The sequence below is a fragment of the Amphibalanus amphitrite genome, unplaced genomic scaffold, assembly GCF_019059575.1.
Source record: "Amphibalanus amphitrite isolate SeventyFive unplaced genomic scaffold, NRLGWU_Aamphi_draft 000599F_arrow, whole genome shotgun sequence".
Classification (NCBI taxonomy): Eukaryota; Metazoa; Arthropoda; class Thecostraca; order Balanomorpha; family Balanidae; genus Amphibalanus; species Amphibalanus amphitrite.
In genome coordinates, this window is record NW_024882093.1 from 166,083 (window position 1) to 183,410 (window position 17,328).

Consider the following 17,328-nt stretch of genomic DNA (forward strand, 5'->3'; position numbering starts at 1 on the left):
AAAAAATCACCCTGTATAAGCCCTAGCCGAAAGGGGAGGACACAAGCTTTTGGCATTTCACTCCTAGTTATCCTGCGCGCCGCTGCAGCGGGGCGAGGACATTGCGCCGATGCATCGGCACAATGTTTTGCTCCCACACCTGTACCTTCCGGTTCAGAGCCCGAAGTCCTGGACCAGGCCGCTGCCAGGCTCCCGCTGCTGAGGCCGGCAATGCTCTTGATTGCCACACCCAGCCTCCGAAGCAGCCCTACTGGGCTCTAAAGGAGCCCTAAGCTAGTTTCCGAGTTCCCCAAACGGACCCCCGCCACCATCTGAACGTCTCATACACTGAGAAAATTTAAAAACGGGGTGGGGTGTTTTTGCAGTGTATGGTGAGTGTCAGACACTTTTAAATGTGTACTGTGACACTTATTACAGTGTCATGAAGCCTGTCATACACGGTTAAAGGTGTCAAACGCTCCCTGAACACCCATTATTTATAAAAAAAACTCCCTTTGGTATGCAGAATAACCACTTACCCAGTTAACGGCGTTCAATTTTTTTTTCAGTGTATCGACCGTTGAGGACAACTCCCGTCTCCCAATTACTGATTCTGACGGCAAACGCAGATAGTCATTTTGCAGGCCTTCAATGATCTTTATCGGCCTCAAAGACTCCATTCCAGCCTATGAAGGTCCTATCAGTGTCCAGGGGCCAATGCCAGTCAATGAGGGCCCATGTCGACCTTTGGTACCCCCCCCCCCGCTACGCAGTTGTTTGGGTTCTTTGAAGGTTCACATGAGTTTTTAGGGTGCCTATGAAGGTTTCAGAGACCCCAACCGTGACAGTGACATGGATTCGCATTGACCGGTGGGTGCCAATTCAGATGCCAAATGTCAGCGTAATCCCTCAAGCAATTGCCGAGTTATTGTAATGGGAATAAACTTGACACCTCTTCATTTTGCATTTAGCACCTGCAGTAGAGGTCACCCACATGCATCGAGAGTAGTCCGGATGCTTGGTAAAAGGGATGCAACTACTCAGGCCCATGTCACTGCACTTTTGATGACATGCTAAGGGGGCCTCGCCATCAGGACGATAATGGCGCGGTGCGCCACAATCGCTTCCAAGCTACTTGCCAACAGCTGCCATTTTTGAAAATATTATTTGGAAATAAAGTTACAAATATTCTTTTTTGTAATTAAGTTGTTAAACCTTATCTAAAACCTCACTGAAAAATGATTTCTTCATAGTAAAAATATACGCTGGTTGCATTTTTACGCTCTTTTCCTGCTACTGCAGAGGGTTTTTAAATCGCATATTTCTTCGAACCGGCCATTTCTTAGCATATTGCTATTTTCTTGTCGCTAGAAAATTAATTGGGCTTTCCATTGACATCAACGGCTGAGCGGTATGTGTAGAGTGCCATCTGAACTCTTGAGAGCAATTGCCGTAATCAATGTTTTGCGTCGAAATCGTCCGAACATGACGTCACTATGACGTCATTTCCGGACGACCTATGGCAGCTACGAAGTTCATATTTTGACACAAGGTGTCAAATTGATGCAGCCAAAGGTACCAAATAGTAAAAAAAAAAAATAGCCTCACTCTCATTCTTCCCAAAAGTAAAATCCGGATTCGAAATAAAACAACTTAAAAAACAACTTTTAAAAACCGGATTCGAAACACTTTTATTTCGAATCCGGAATTTATCATACTATCAATATTATAATAGTACTGTAACATTAACTGCTTGAATCTATGTAGATCTGACTCCACGTATGTACTTCCAGATTGTATTAGATGTCCTCGCAGGGCAATCTTATCGGATGTCTGAGAGGGATGTCTGGCGAAGTTCCTTCTCGAGCTTCTTTCGAGTAAAATAAAAGCACTTTTAGTTATTAATTCATTACAGCCAATACAAGCTATTGAAAGTAAATATCACACACTTGTCACACACGCATAAAAGCGCCTCCCGCATTCTACGTTTACAAAAACAGACGTAATAAAACAAGTAATGAAACACACAAACATCATTGCATAATGCCATTCTTACAGCCACAAGCGACGATCATATTATTTACACTTTTCTTCAAGCACTTCAAAATCATTTCTGAAGCGAGGTTTCAAAAAAGCCTCTCTCAAGCTCTTGAGGGTGTTACGCATCGTGGCTAGCGTCAACAGCAGCGAAACAAAGGTTGACAGGGCGAGAACAGCAGATAATGCCAGAAGAGCCGCTGGATAGAAGAATTCGAGACCAACAGGCGAGCTTATCGGCAACTCTGGAAACAAAATGATTGAGCCAAGGTAGGTCGACATGCATCATTGTTTTTCTGTTAGCTTTTCATGCAAAAGGTCGTCAACTGATTGTTCTGTTACCCTATTTTTATGTTATATATGCGTCGGAACTCGAACATATACGTTCAAGTAATACAATTTACTTATCTAAGTATTACTGCGGTAATAATGTGTGTGACATTACAATGCCGTTCATAGCACTGACAGTTTTATATGGGTAGGTACCTACCTAACTGCAGTTGCACAATGCTATAAAGAGGGCGCAGTGCGTTACGGGAGCTCTATGTATATGCCTACATTCCCGCAGCGGTGTCCCACCACCCAGAACTGTACCTACCTTCCCCCACGGCGTGTGCCACCACCCGGAAGTGGGACTGGCGGCTGCTACTCAGCGCTGCTGGCTCCGAATCTACGCTGCGCCTCACTCGTGTAGAGGTGCCGGGCCCACAGACCGGCTGCGAATGGATACAGTTAGTGGCACGGACAATAGTCGCGTTTACATAACATTTTTGACGAGGCTCTAGTCTAGGTCATTTATTTTGCGATAATTTCGATGCAGTGATCTTTGCATATTTAGAGGGGATAATTTTGTAAATTGTAACGCACCATCGCCATTTTTTGCAACATAATGGGCGGAGCTATAAGCTTGCAACAATCCCTATGTAAACGGGGCTAATGTTAGGGGCATCACCAGTCACCTGCATTAGGGAACGTTGGCTGATCCGTATTCCGTACTTAATAATGGAAAATGATTAGGTACGAGAAGCTTCAAAATAAAAACCGAATAATCTCAACGTTATAGTTCGCTTAAGACCAATGCATCATAAAAACATTCATTCTTTCATCACTACGTGAAAACTATTTTTTTTTTGCATGCGCTAATTCAGAAAAGAAAGCAAAGCAACCCAATTTCTAAGCAACAATCAAGTGTGAGCCGTGCATTGGAAAGCTAGACGTCTACTTTGAGGCAAAAAAAAAGCCACAAAAAAACTGCGATATCTCACTGGTCTACAGTCGGGCTCGTAGTATCTGCAGGCGGCAATCCGGACTGTGACCCTGATCAGGTCATCCGAGGTCACTCCCTGGAAGGAGAATGCCCGGAACGAGAACCGGACCACCAGAGGATCATTCTCAAACCACGAAGGGTTCTCAGGTGCCAGTAGCTGGAAAAGATTAGGGGCAGGTAATGCATCTTGTGTGTTCTTGCTGCTGATCTGCAAGGCACATGAATAAGTGAGGAATAACTTTCAGCAAATTCTCCAACGAAGGTTACGGGTATGTAGCATGCACCATGCAGAAGGATGAAACGTTTTTTCCTACACGAAAAATATGTTATAATTGTATGCATAATTTTCCCCTTGCTAGTGAATACATTGACCTCTGAATGAACAGCACCAGGCAATATGTTTAGTGCAGGCCCATGGCATGGCAGGTCAAACAACTTTCAACGCTATCGACCGTGTTTGCATCGACGTGGGCGGCAGCTCCACGGTACCTTGTACTCTCGGTTGGCACACCCGTCGCTGAGCACCAGCGGTACAATGTCGCTGGGTTGTACCTCGCCATCGGGCGGTACACGCTCCAGTACCAGTCCCGTCAGACGGCTGTACCGCCAGCCTGCCGAAAACGCAGTCAGGGCCGCTGTAAGACTCGATAATATCGAGCATGGAGAGAGGCGCAAAAATCACAAAGAGGTTCTTAAAACCCATTTACGCCCTTCGTTGCGTTTTCGCAACACAAGCAAGCGTCGACGTGATCAAATCTTGAGAAGCGTGTAATGGCGTCTTACCGATGAGACAAGTTTCAGCGCGTTTAGTATGGTTGTGCGCATGATGCTACGCAGTTACAAGTCTGTGCGGCCGGTAACTTACCGTCCAGAGCTCCCAGAGGGAAGTCGAAGGTCCCGTCAGTGATGACGTCACGAAAACCAAAATAAGTAGATTAAGTGATTAATTATATCGTAATGAATAATGTGTGAACATATTCTGCAGAGTCCCTACAATAGCTAGAATATGCATTTTATTAACAAATTATGCTGCAAATAGGGTTTGTGACTATTTTCAAATATGACTACAGTCGTGTTGCGGTAACGCAACGTTGGGCACATCGGAAAGACAGGGGTGTTGCGAAAACGCAACGAGGGGCAAATTGGCAGTGCAGCGGAAGTATAGGAACATCAAATAGACTTCACTTGTGGTACGCTGTGGGTTCTTTCCTTCTCTCTCCAATCTTCCTCCCTCTCTTCCACGCTTCCCCAACTCTCTCTCCTTCCCTCCCTCTCTCCCTCCCTACCCCCCTCTCTCTCTCTCTCTCTCTCTCTCTCTCTCTCTCTCTCTCTCTCGTTTTGTAGTCGTGAGGGACGTGTAGGTATGTAAAGTGCAAGGTGCATTTGCACGTGAATGTTGCGACACGTTTCACATTAACTCACTTAAACAGCTATCAAACACTCATTTCTTTTTCTCTCGCAGATTATCAGGCTGTTCACTAACTGCAATGGGTTTTCGAGCATCTGAAAATCGCATGGTAGGAAAAGGACCTGCATCAAACGGTCGGCGATGCTAACGGAGCTGAGAGATAGCGAGGTACTTTGAAAATTGGATCTACTATGTACTAAATAATGGGGACGTAGTCTGGTATCAGACGACAGATAGACATTGTCATTCTCTGGATACAATCCGCTGACCCTTACGTTAGAAAAGATAACTCCCAAGTCCCAGAGTCGGTAAATGTGGGATATGCCCCCTCGGGGGGGGGGGGGGGGCAACAGACCCCTTTGGCAGGGGTGATGAGGGCGTATGGGAAAATAATAGTTTATTTTTAGAATTCATGGTTTGCACGGATTGATAAAGTGGTTGCCGTTGATGTGAAGCATTGCTTGTTTGTTTACTGAGGGTAGGCCTGTCTAATCAGACCATTTTAGATCTAGAAGCGTTATTGGAAATAGGGAAAACATTGGTCTGAGCGGGCATGGTGAATCGTCGAGGCTGAGCCCATCCATCCAGACCACCCATGAACCAGCCCCACCCCCCTTCCCAAGCACTTACTGCATCCGGCTACAGACCTGTGCTCCTATGGGAGCTGCTCGAATGCGATATAGTTGCCCGTCCAGCTCGAAACAGGGGTTGAGGCATGGAGGAGAAGGATTCTACTATCCTGAAGATGGAAAGGACGGATTAACGGAACACTTGGAAAGTGTGAACTGCGTCGAATCAATGGTCTGCCCTGGCATTGTCTCGAGAGAGAGGTTACAAGTGAAGGTAGCTGAGAGTGGGACAATGACAATTTTGTATTAGGTGTAAAAGTGATAAAATGGGTCCTGGGAGACACTTAAAGCCGAGTTGTTATGACGCGCTACGCCTTACGCGGGTAATTTGTGAAAGCCGGATAGGTTCTTTTTTTTTGCTAAGAGTAGGCATGACTACCCTGCATTTGAATTTAACTTTACTCCTAGGAGGGTGGTTTACAATGGTATTGCGGATAGGCGCTTAGGCGAGGCACAGATTGACTCCCAATCCTCGGTTAAATTGTTTTATGTTTGGGGTTCTCATATGAGAGGGTAATGGGCTAATGGCTCTGTCTAGCTTCCAAAAAGAAAGCACCGCCCAGGGTACGTGCCAACCACTAGGTACTTTAGATGGACAATGGTTGTTGATAATGACCGTTTGTTGCCATCTCCCCGTTCGCGAACCTTTAAGTTATGCTCCCTCATTGAGGCTCTTAGGCGGGTAATAAGGCATGAGGGATGTGGGTTCCGCATTCTCCAGCAATATTTGTCAACAGTTGGTGAATTATATGTTAAAACAAACTAGCATATACGGCGGTTTAGTGTACTTTATGTCCGTCTGATGTGCCCTTCGTTGCGTTTTCGCAACGCTGATGGCGCCCGGTGTGCCCTTCGTTGCGATTTCGCAACGCACGTTTTTTACGTTTTTCTCGAAAAACTTTTGCTGCCGGCAAAAATTATTTTCGATTCCATGCAAGGCCCTGGTAGAAGCGTAACATATCTTGATTTCATCGATTTTCATGATGGTCAATATTCCTGGGCATAAATGGGTTAATTATGTTGTGTCTCTGGCAAAGTGAGATCGAAGCTTACTGATTACCAACCTGCCGTTCCTCTTGCCCCAAAGTCTGAAGTTTCTACGTTATGTATTCAGAGTACCTATAGGATCGGGGATAAGAGATTCGCTCCACTCACCGTCTCTGTCTCTGACGGTCGTTCTCAGTTCCATCTCGTCGCCCAGGTGCACGCTGTCGTAACCGGTGTGGACCGGTGTGAACCGGAACTGGCCCCGACCGCGGTGCAGTAGCTGAACGTCAAATTCGGGGAGGCCGGACTCGGAGGCCTCCGTCGCCCCAGAGTAGGACGCTATTGGTAAGCGGTCCAGCCTGGCATGGGAGCACGAGAGAGAGAGAGAGAGAGAGAGAGAGAGAGAGAGAGAGAGAGAGAGAGAGAGAGAGAGAGAGAGAGAGAGAGAGAGAGAGAGAGAGAGAGAGAGAGAGAGAGAGAGAGAGAGAGAGAGAGAGAGAGAGAGAGAGAGAGAGAGAGAGAGAGAGAGAGAGAGAGAGAGAGAGAGACAGAGACAGAGACAGAGACAGAGACAGAGACAGAGAGAGACAGAGACAGAGACAGAGAGACAGAGAGACAGAGACAGAGACAGAGACAGAGACAGAGACAGAGACAGAGACAGAGACAGAGACAGAGACAGAGACAGAGATAGAGACAGAGACAGAGACAGAGACAGAGACAGAGACAGAGACAGAGACAGAGACAGAGACAGAGACAGAGACAGAGACAGAGACAGAGACAGAGAGAGAGAAAAAAGAGAGAGCGCATCATCAGTATCTAGCCAACTCGTGAGCTGGAGCAATTCTATTTAGATTGCAAATGATTACGCATGCACAATTTACTGGGTACGCAGCATTTGCGGTATTTAGCTGGACCCAGGCAGTCAAATTTTGTCGGGGCCTTACACCTGCGACAAACATGTCTGCTCTACGGCAACAAGTTCCACGCAGTCGGCAGTGTGTGTACAATACATACATCGTCCGGGCCCTTGCAGCCACCGCCAATTTTGAGTAGATTTATACAATAAACGTTTACATCCGATCTAAAGCCTACTAGCTCGCTCTCAGCCAATCATCTAGCTTTCTCTCAACGTCAGACGCTGCCGGTATACCTCGGCGCCTGCAGGGTGAGCTGCTTCTCGAGGGCGTGTCTGCGCTCTTTGGGCAGACAGCGGAGCCGGACCACGCTATCCTCCAGAAGACGCAGACCAGCCAGTCTCGGGAACCGCACAGTGACGCAGAGCCAGCGCTGCGAGCGGCAGAACAGTCGGGTAAATCCATTGTCAGGTGCGGTCAGAATAGAAAATACACCAACTTCGTTTATCCTACTTCACACGATCTTCGCCGTTCATGGAAGCCGGCTTCATTCACTAAAAATCTGTCATTCAGCCATGAGCCACTCCATACCCACCTGTCCTTTTATCGCCTTTCCCTCGCCTCTCTGTCACCTCTCCCTTACGTCTCTCTCGCCTCTTCGTTGCTTCTCCCTTTCCTCTCCCTCCACCTATCACATCTCTCCTTCGCCTGTCCTTACACTCACTCACTCACCCTCCACCTTTTCACTCTCTCAAATCTCCTTTCATACACCCTCACTCCTCACTCATTGCCTCTCCCCTCACACTCTCTCTCCCTCCTCACCTCTCCCTTCACACACTCCTCCACTCCGCAGGCCCCAAACTCCCTGACGGTCAGCCTCAGCGACGGCCAGTCTCCCACGGCTGATTTCAGCGAGCACCGCGCTGATGTCAGCAGGTTAATGTCGGGCCGCTGGTCGATCAGCGGCGGCGCGATCGGTGCTCCGTCCATCAGCAGGGTGGCGGTCAGCAGCTCCTCGCTCGCTGACCGGATGCAGCTGATGTCTGACGGACGACGGAGCACCAGGGAGAGCACGTCAGAATGTGACTAAGTCCACAGGATTACACTGAGGATGTGGGTAGTGGGTGCCACCAGGGAGAGCACGTCAGAATGGGACTCAAGTCCACAGGAATGGGACTCACCCACTACCCACTGGGGATGTGGGTAGTGGGAGCCTGTAACACATAGGTAGCAGGCACTCTATGTCTTTGTGAGATATGATATTTCCAGCATCAAGTGTTCTGTGTAATACAAATGCGTTTATGCCCCTATGGCAGAGGTGTATGTCTCTTCGTGCCGAGTTCTGTCTCCAATTCGGACTCAGCTATTAACCCGCGACCTGGTGGGGGGGGGGGCTATTTTTTGCCCCCCCCCCTCCAGACTTTTCTATATATCTCCAGAACCGCTGCGCTGATCGTCACCAAACTTTCAGTACCCTCCCGGACATCAATTTTACACATTGTGACCAATTTTTTTTTTCAAAGGCTATGATAGGTTGGCCGGAAATGACGACAGAGTGACGTCATGTTCTGCCGTTTTCGACCCAAAAAAGGGTTTCGCGGGAAGAGCTGTCAGGCCTATAGCTTTGCAAATACAGAAAAATGATAAGACATAAAAGCTGTAGAATGTACAGGGCTACAAAACTGCTATCTCAGATTTTTGAAATTTTTGGATTTTGACCCCAAAAAATCAAAAAATATTTTTTTTTTTTATATAATAATCGAAAAATCCAAAAAAATTTTGAATTTCGCAAAAACCGGAATATATGTGATAGTCCTTACCGCCTTCCATCCACATACCAAATTTGAGATTGATAACTCTTTTCTGGCGAAGTTATAGCGAAAAACTGTTCAAAATTGATGACGTTAAATTTTCAAACTCAATTTTTAGCAATTCTAGACCCCGTAGCGCAAAACAAAGACCACCATTAGACTCCCCGTGACGAGCTGCATCGAATCAATACCCATTTTATGCAAAACTATCAACTTTAAAATTTGACCTTTTTTGGCCTGACCTTGACCTGACCTTGACCTGCACTTCACCAAAAAGTGACCTAAGCCGTACCTGATAGTCTTATAACCAACACCATTGAGTTGGAAATGAAAAATTGGCCATAAAACATGCATCACACAACCTTAGTAAAGTTGGGCTCATGTGACCTGACCCGTGACCCTTGGTGACCTGACCTGTGACCTGACCTGGTATTGTCAGTGACCTCTAATAGCAACATATCTACTAGGCAACTGACGCCCTATCGCTGATTCTCGACAAAATGCGTTTTCCTCGGTGTTATAGCGCATTCCCTAGAAGACCCGTGAACGGTGAAACATTTCATCTTTGACCTGACCTGTGACGTCATCGGTGACCCGAGGTCAATGAAATTTGGTTTCCTTCGACAAATTTGACAGGCCTTTCGAACGCCGTTTGAATTTTGCGGATCCGTCCAGTAGTGTCGGAGATACGAGGGGGGGGGGGGGCAAAAAATAGCCCCCCCCCCCACCAGGTCGCGTTATAAACAGACCCCACCAGGGCGCGGGTTAAGCGGTTCACATGAGCTGATAAAGTCAGCTGGAAGACAGCCCAGCATGTGTGACTTCTAAAAAGCTGTAACTTGAGCTAACCATCACCTAGTGACCTGCGCTATAGTTGGCGTAGATAATGGGTCATACCATACCTGCAGCCCGCACGCTGTGTGCCGCCGGTGCCGGGAGTGTAGAGCCTGGTCCCGGCGGCGCAGGTGGCGCTATGGTCGGCGGTGCAGGTGGCGCTGCCGTCGGCGGAGCTGGCGGTGCCGGACGCGTCCCGGGAGGGCTGGGCGGGCCCGTGGGCGGGGCCGGAGGGAGACGTCGGGCAGTCTGGGGAACGCGGTGCTGGCCCACCCTGCAGCTACATTCGTAAGGGTGAGGTCGGCAGGTGCACGGGTACGCCCCCTGAGCCGCTCTTCTACTCCGCCTCGTCTCGAACTCCGGCGGAAGCAGCGCCCGAGCGGCGCCGGTCGCCGAAAGGGTGGCTCCCGGCGGCGGCGCTGGTGGGCCCAGCACCAGACCGGGAGGCGGCGCTGGCGGTCCTATAGGGAGGGTCTCTATGGGGGGAGCGGGCGGCCGGACCGGGACAGCGCTGGGAGCTGTCGGTGCAGGTACAGTACCTCCTGGAGGGGCTGGAAACACCGCCCGCGGCCGCCGCCAGCCCTGCGGTAAAACGGCGGAGTAGCACGTCAAAAACTGAGGTGCAGTAGCCTTAGCCACATTGAAAGCGAAATTGATTACAGAGTTTTTGTGAGTTGTTACTCTACCGATCGATATTCATCTCTAGGGAGAGGTTTATCTATGCATAAATAATGTATAAACAACGTTTACGTAAATATTATGTCATACTGTTTCCGTCATTAATAATGTTTATTTTGTGCAGCACTCATTAGTGCAGTGCTCACCTGTCCATATTTCGTTGACAGCGACTGGGAAGGCTGCCATGTTGGTGATCCGATGACGTAAGTATCCGGAAAATAAATCACCAAATGCAGACACTAAAAAAATCAGCATGCCATCAGTCTCGAAATATGTGATGCCTAAATTGGAAGCTTAAATGGTTCAAAAAGGCGAGCTTGTGCCTTTATGAATGCCTGATGCCTTTATGAATAAGAAAATAATAGATATATCTCAACTATACTAACCAAATAGACGATTTCAATTTTCATATATCTAACGTATACGTAGAACGGTAAAACATAACTTAGCGTATGAAAAGGTTTTCTTTGGAACGTCGCCAATGGTACAATTTGGGTACAATAGCGATTTGTAAAAATCGCAAAAAAAACATGGGCGGCAACTAGCAGGACGCAGCACATTTATCGCATATAAGCAGTGCACCATGAACATTGAGCAACTCTGTCGTAATGCTCTCACTCAATGGTCTCAAACCTCAAAGGTCGCTGACCTCTGCCATAGCTGCGACAACGGAACAGCCGGGCGCGATAGTGGCCCCCTTCCTGTGTTCCAAGTCCGCCCTCGCTTCCCCGGTATACGGCGGCGGGCCGAGACTCGGAGGTGTGCTTACGCCAAACAATGACCTCCGGTGGGAGTCCGACACTCACGACACGACCGAATGGTATCAGATCGGCGTCCGCAGCTCATTATCATCGAACACGTGGTGGATAATACTGATCACAGTGGCGGATAACACCGACCACTGTGGTGGGTCACAGCGACCAAACGGCGGATAGTGGAGGCAAAGAGCACAATGGCATCACGGGATGATACCATCCCAGGGATCACTCAAAGGTTATCGCCGTTTACCATGATAAATTCCTATTGATTTCCATGAGCAGTAAGCAGGATGCCCTCAATGGGTGTTCGCTGGTCCCCCACCAACATACATCTCTGCCTTTCCACAGCACATGCTGTGAACACGTCTGCATGCAAAGACTTCATCAACAAGCAACTATTTATGCACTCAGTGTCATCGCTCTGCCAGCGATAATCCCCCAAAGGCGAGCAATGTCGTCTGGAAACAACGCCAGCCTTCTGTGTTCGGTCGGAACTGGTTCATATTCAACACACGCCGTGGCGCCGGCCCAGACTGAGAACTCCCTCTGCGCAGGAGCATGCAGCCGCAGGGCGGATGTCACACCCGGGAACTCATGCGCGGTCACAGCGGTGCGCGCTTGTTTAGTGACGTGGTCCGACGTGGTAGCTGGGGGCCAGCCAGCGCGGTGGGGCCGCAGTGAGACGTATTTCAAACGCACATTTACATAGGATGGCGGTCAGCTACGCGTCTTATAAGGGAGCGCGCATAAGCTTCTGATTCGTATTTATTGGAGCCAAGGTGGTCAACGAGCTCGCTCTGTGACGATTCACTGAAGCCTGTTTTGATAAAAGCTCCAAAAGATATCCGAAAACGTTTAATAATTGTAAAATGTCGATATTCGCGAAGTGTATGCCCGTAATTTATCAATTTCGCCTCACTTTCGGCACTTTTCCATGATTCATTTGCACCACTAATGCCCCATGGCTAATGCCCCATGGAAACGATAAATAAACAGTGCAAATGGATTTGCATTAACTTTCAGATAATTTTCTAGCAATGTGATTCAATGTGTTTGTCTGTGACTCTTCATTAAGCTTACTTGCAGGGGCGTCGCCACGGATTTTTGACTGGGGGGGACGGATTGGCTGACTAAAAACCCAAAAGCTAGTTACCGTACAATTTCAGGCCTATGCACTACTTATAACGCATACACAATACACATGTTCTCATGTTCTCGCGTGGAGGCGTTATTAGTCACACTCTTTTCTATCTGTGCATGAATTGGCGGCGCGAAGCGCCGCGAAAATTGGCAAAAACTCTTGGCAAAACAGTCCCAAAACGCATAAATTTTGCATCCCGAGTAATAAGTTTGATACCAGGACAGTTAGGATCTGGTCACCAAGTCCAGCAGCCCTGCCTCTAAAAAATCGTGTGGTCCTCTGTCAACCATAGGTACAGCTTATTTCCAAGAAGTTTGAAACTCTGTGCAGTGTAGCTGCAGGACCGCGGGGTCGGAGTCGACTTCGGTCGTAGTCGACGGTTTTGGTCGGATACGGAGTTGGAGTCACCAAAGTCGTACCAGACTTCAACTCTGAAGTCAGAGTCAACGTCATCCCCGAGGATGGGTCGGATAAAAGCTGGAGATTCTGTTGGCTGTGGTGATTGAAGGCCGGGTCATGGTAAGACCAATGTAGGACCATACTGAGTATTACATCCTCCTGGGCTCTCTCAGACCAGGACGAGGTCCTCTCACCCTCAAGCATCAAGCGTTCAAAGGACATGGTGAGACCTTCTGCTGTCGGATGGCCTTGAACGGGAAGAGGGCCGTTTGAGAGTGAGCTGAAGGTCTTGACTATTACGAATATCCTACATAAAATGTGTGGTCTTTGCAAGCTTGAGACTTTGGGACAGATCTTCAGCCCTTGTTGAATATGGTCGCCCCTACAACTGGAGCTTTGGCTCCCTATCGAGGACCTGGGACGGACAGTCCAGAGCTGCACCTCGTAGGTAATGTTATCTTTTAACGTGCCAAGAAATGTTCAAAGAGACAAAAGCATCACATCACATGTTTTTCACTCCGATGCGGGCCGAGGGATGCCGTGATCGGAGATGGGGTGGGGACTCCGAGCGATTTTTTAAAAGCCGGAGTCAGAGCTACCAAAATCAATCTACTCCGCAGCCCTGCAAGCAAGTGCAGTGTCAGCAATTCGCATGATTCAATTTGTATACGAGTAGGTATCCGCAATTTCATCCCAAAACGACAATACACCAATTTCGTTGATCACTTTTTTAATCATTCATGAGGATATTTTTGCGGGGGACGTCCCCCCCGGATTCCTCGACTGGGGGGGACGCGTCCCCCCCCGTCCCCCCCGGTTTCGACGCCCATGCTTACTTGCGAAGGCTGCACTGCTTCAATGCACTCAATGAATAATTTGCTTTTGATTTAGCCAATTCCGCTGAGAAAACGGTAGCTCAGTATCGCGACCCATATGAACACTAACAGCATCACAATGAATCACCAGGTACAGTAGAATCTGCGACAGCATCATTGGAGCCAAACGGGTGACGGCCACCGTTCGCGCTCTCGCCTTTTATGACACCACTTCCCAGGGCAGCACTGTAGCCGGTGGTAGCACCGTTCCGCTCTCCTCGGCAACCTCCTCTAAAGTCGCGGCTCTGACGACCTTTTGCTGCCGTCATCAAGTGCTGATGAGCCATTGCCGGCACTGCATTCCGATTGGCTGCCGGTCTCAGCAGTCTGACCAATCACCGATCAGAGCGATCGGTTGTTGAACTCAAACTCCAGAGGCTTAGCTGTCCATCTCCATAGTACTGGATACAATAGTGTTCAGATCTCAGAAGCTGCTGCGGGATGCAAAGGAGGTATTGAAATGAACCAATCAGATAGCACATCTCATGTTCATAACTGACATGCTGTGAATAACTGCTAAATGAACTGAGAGCTAAACCCAGGTAAGTGTAAAATATCGCACAGGCGATCCATGAAAACCGGCGTCTTTTCAAGTATCAATTCAAATTGTATTCGAACGCTCAGAAGAAATCCAGTTTTGTGCTGAAAAAAGATCACCGAAAATGGCCGCAGGGCACCGATTTAAGCACGTATAGAACGATATACGTTTTGTTTGGGTGAGATAAACATAGGGTAGTGGCTTCAGGTCAATGTCAATTTAAACTTCAGTCACTCAAAATTTCTAGGTCATGAAGTTGATCCAACGAAGTTATGCAGCATATCATTCCATTCAAAAGGTCTTTCTGAGCATATCGGTAGCTTCGCGACTCGTTATCTCGATCTGAATTTTCATCTGAATTATAATTGATGAAAATCTCTGGTGACTTTATTGACGTCATATATGAAATAATGGACGTCATATATTGCGTCACGCAAAGTCAACAATGCTAAATTTAAGCATTGGACCTTTCCAAAGTAGCGTATGTAATCAATATTTAAGGTGCTTTCGATACCCTTAGTTCATTTTTGGCCCCAAAATAGCAATTTTCATATTCCTCATTGACATATAATAGTGGTGAGATCACGTGACTCAAATGACCTCATATGACCTTTATGGAAAATTCGAGATATAGGTAGCAGTTCCGAGTGCTCGTAACTCGGAAGCTTACTATTTACTAAGCTTTTTTGAAGATCATCTGGTTTTGAGGGCATTGCGAACATACGACATTTTATCACCGTGCAGAGGTTCACTTATGTCATAGGTCAATGACCTGATCGAACTTGACCTGACCAGAAAATGCGATTGGCTTCACAATATCCTGCTAAAAACAAAGATAAGGTGTGTGAATTTTAAGTTCAACAAGTCCAGGACGTTCTGAGCCACTTCGAATAAAAACATCTGAGGTGTACCCTTACCACCCGCTTCTCCCTGCCGGCCAAGGAGATTTGAGGGTCCAAACTCCAAACTTGATCTTTCATGAATGGCTGGAATAAAATGATCTAATTGAGATTCAGCGTCAGCTTCATCCGGATTTGGTCGATCTCTGACCGCCGGAAAATCCCTCCACTCACAGTCACTCCCACACCCACACCCACTCACAGACACTCACAGACACTCTCACACTCACGCACTTACCAAGGTGACAATGCACGTGAAATGCTCCACTCAACGGGTCGAGAGGTGATGATGAGCCCCTCGGTTCCCGACGCGTCTATCTGAGGTCTTGTCGCGTCATCGTTGCTGGTTCAGTGGCCTTAGAGCCACAGCATATTCACCGGCAGTGGCTTATGTGTGACATTGTGACATTGAGGCTACCCCCTGACAGGTCAATAGGCTACGGTGATGGCCAGGTTCCTTGTGTAATGAAATAAACTTATCACTTAGATATACGGCTATCCACCTTTGGCTTCCTAAGAGGGCCCAACACTTCCTGGGTCAAAGGGGTGGTGAGAGACGTACCATTTCTATTTATTTAAACCTTTTGTCAAAAGGTAAACCTTATCTCGTAAACCTCTTGTTTGTTTGTTTGTTTGCGGATGCCATTTCCAATCCCGACTGGATTTACCGGGTGGCCCAGAAAAAAACGTTCCGAACATTGGAGGCCCATATATCAAATACGAGTACAAATAACGAGCCAAAATTCTTATCAAGTTTGCGTCATTTTTTTGCGCATTGGTATGCCAAATTATAACACTATACCATCATTTTCAAGCTGGCAATCTTGAGTTGAATTAAGCAAGACGCTTTTTTTGCCGATGTCAAACGATAGTGATGATTGGGTTAGACATCCCATGTTATAAAAAAGAATAAAAAATAGAGCAGGTGAATGAAGCCAACACGTATGTTCTTATCTAAAATATTTTTGTCTCACTTATGTGCCAAATATTCAAATACTGAGCCAAAATAGTGCTCATGGATGTCATTCGTTTCAACACCAAATCATGTTTCGAGGAGGAGTGGCACGGTGCATGGATTACTGCTGATTACCCTCTGTTAATTGTTATAAACTTAAAATCTCTTTTGAGGCCGATGCATTGTATTTAAAAGGTATGCCCCGTCAAAATTAAAAACAAAAAACACAATGCCTACATTTTTAGACAACAACAACTTTCTTTCGTTTTGTTCTACATTTCGAAATAAGATAAAACACGTGCTGCACGAACTCGGTAGCCTAGGGAGCCACCATATCGACAATACCCTATTATCTATAATACATGTAAGCTTTGTTCGTAACAGCCTCCCCATAATTCGACCCAGCTCCGTTTACGAATTATCACTTCGACATCGAACAAAGCATGCACGCAGGCAAACAAACATGGACATTTAAAAGACCATTGTCACTAGATGCTTTGATAGGACTTGCATCAACCGCCTGAGCTGCGCGTGTTTTACTTCCGTCCGTTGGCAGTCTTCCAGCAGGCACAGACGGACAGTTGGACGTGCGTACCTACATCCCGCTGACCGCCTCGATTTCGCCGGTCCCATAAATCGGGTGGACAGCTCGCCTCCCCGCTGCAACATAGCGGGCAGCCATCTCTGCCGGCGGTCGCTGTCCTCTGTTGCGTCATCTGTGAGGGCGGCACGTGAGTATCGGGCGGTTTGGCGTCCGGTCGGCTCCAGTACAGACCCGTGTCGTGATGCCTGCCTCTCACTAGATCGGTTTCGAGCAGCCGGGGCGCCGCCTCCTCCAGTACCAACTTCCCCGGCAGCGAGCTGAACTGGATTTCGTCTGGTTCCGTCGTCAGGAGCTGTCCCACCGGAGCGCGCAGAGCGTCATCACCTGGTGCACGGACATGGTGAACCAGCAGCGTGTCATCTCGGTGGAGCGCCGGCAGCCGGCCGGTGGCTATCCATCCTAGCCGCGTGCGCACCGCGGACGGGCTCCCCGGTGGGCCCTCTCGGACCTCTCGTGGCACGATCAGACCGAATACATCGGCTCCGAGCAGGACTTCAACTACCTCCGAGGTCGCTTCGCAGAGGTCGATGTCTGCCAGATGTGGCCACTTCAACTTCTCCAGCGGCCAGTTCACCGCCCGTCCGGATACGTTCAGCGTTGGAGTTGCTTGTGCGTTCGTCACTTCGTAGAGCTCGCCTGACCCCATAGGCTGCACGCTAAACGTAACTCGTCGTG

The 17,328-nt window shown here is 48.0% G+C and overlaps 1 protein-coding gene across 1 annotated transcript; it reads right to left on the reverse strand.

Annotated features, from left to right (window-relative positions):
- Positions 1-1,871: 1,871 nt before the first annotated feature.
- Positions 1,872-14,075, reverse strand: LOC122394565. Its single transcript, XM_043391532.1, has 10 exons — positions 13,746-14,075; positions 10,631-10,723; positions 9,875-10,388; positions 7,984-8,204; positions 7,458-7,594; positions 6,476-6,666; positions 3,773-3,894; positions 3,282-3,440; positions 2,615-2,732; positions 1,872-2,261 (listed from the first exon to the last, which is right to left on the reverse strand). The coding sequence occupies exons 1-10, from the start codon at positions 13,773-13,775 to the stop codon at positions 2,056-2,058; spliced, it is 1,791 nt and encodes a 596-aa protein (XP_043247467.1). The 5' UTR covers positions 13,776-14,075; the 3' UTR covers positions 1,872-2,055.
- Positions 14,076-17,328: the final 3,253 nt, after the last annotated feature.

Excerpts from the sequence above, each read along its gene's own strand:
- LOC122394565 (XM_043391532.1), bottom strand. The coding sequence starts at position 13,775 with ATGATGCTGTCGCAGATTCTACTGTACCTG. Across the intron at positions 10,724-13,745 it reads CGCAGATTCTACTGTACCTG|TGTCTGCATTTGGTGATTTA; the intron begins GTGATTCATTGT and ends TGATTTTTTTAG. Across the intron at positions 2,262-2,614 it reads GGCACACGCCGTGGGGGAAG|AGTTGCCGATAAGCTCGCCT; the intron begins GTAGGTACAGTT and ends TTTTGTTTCCAG.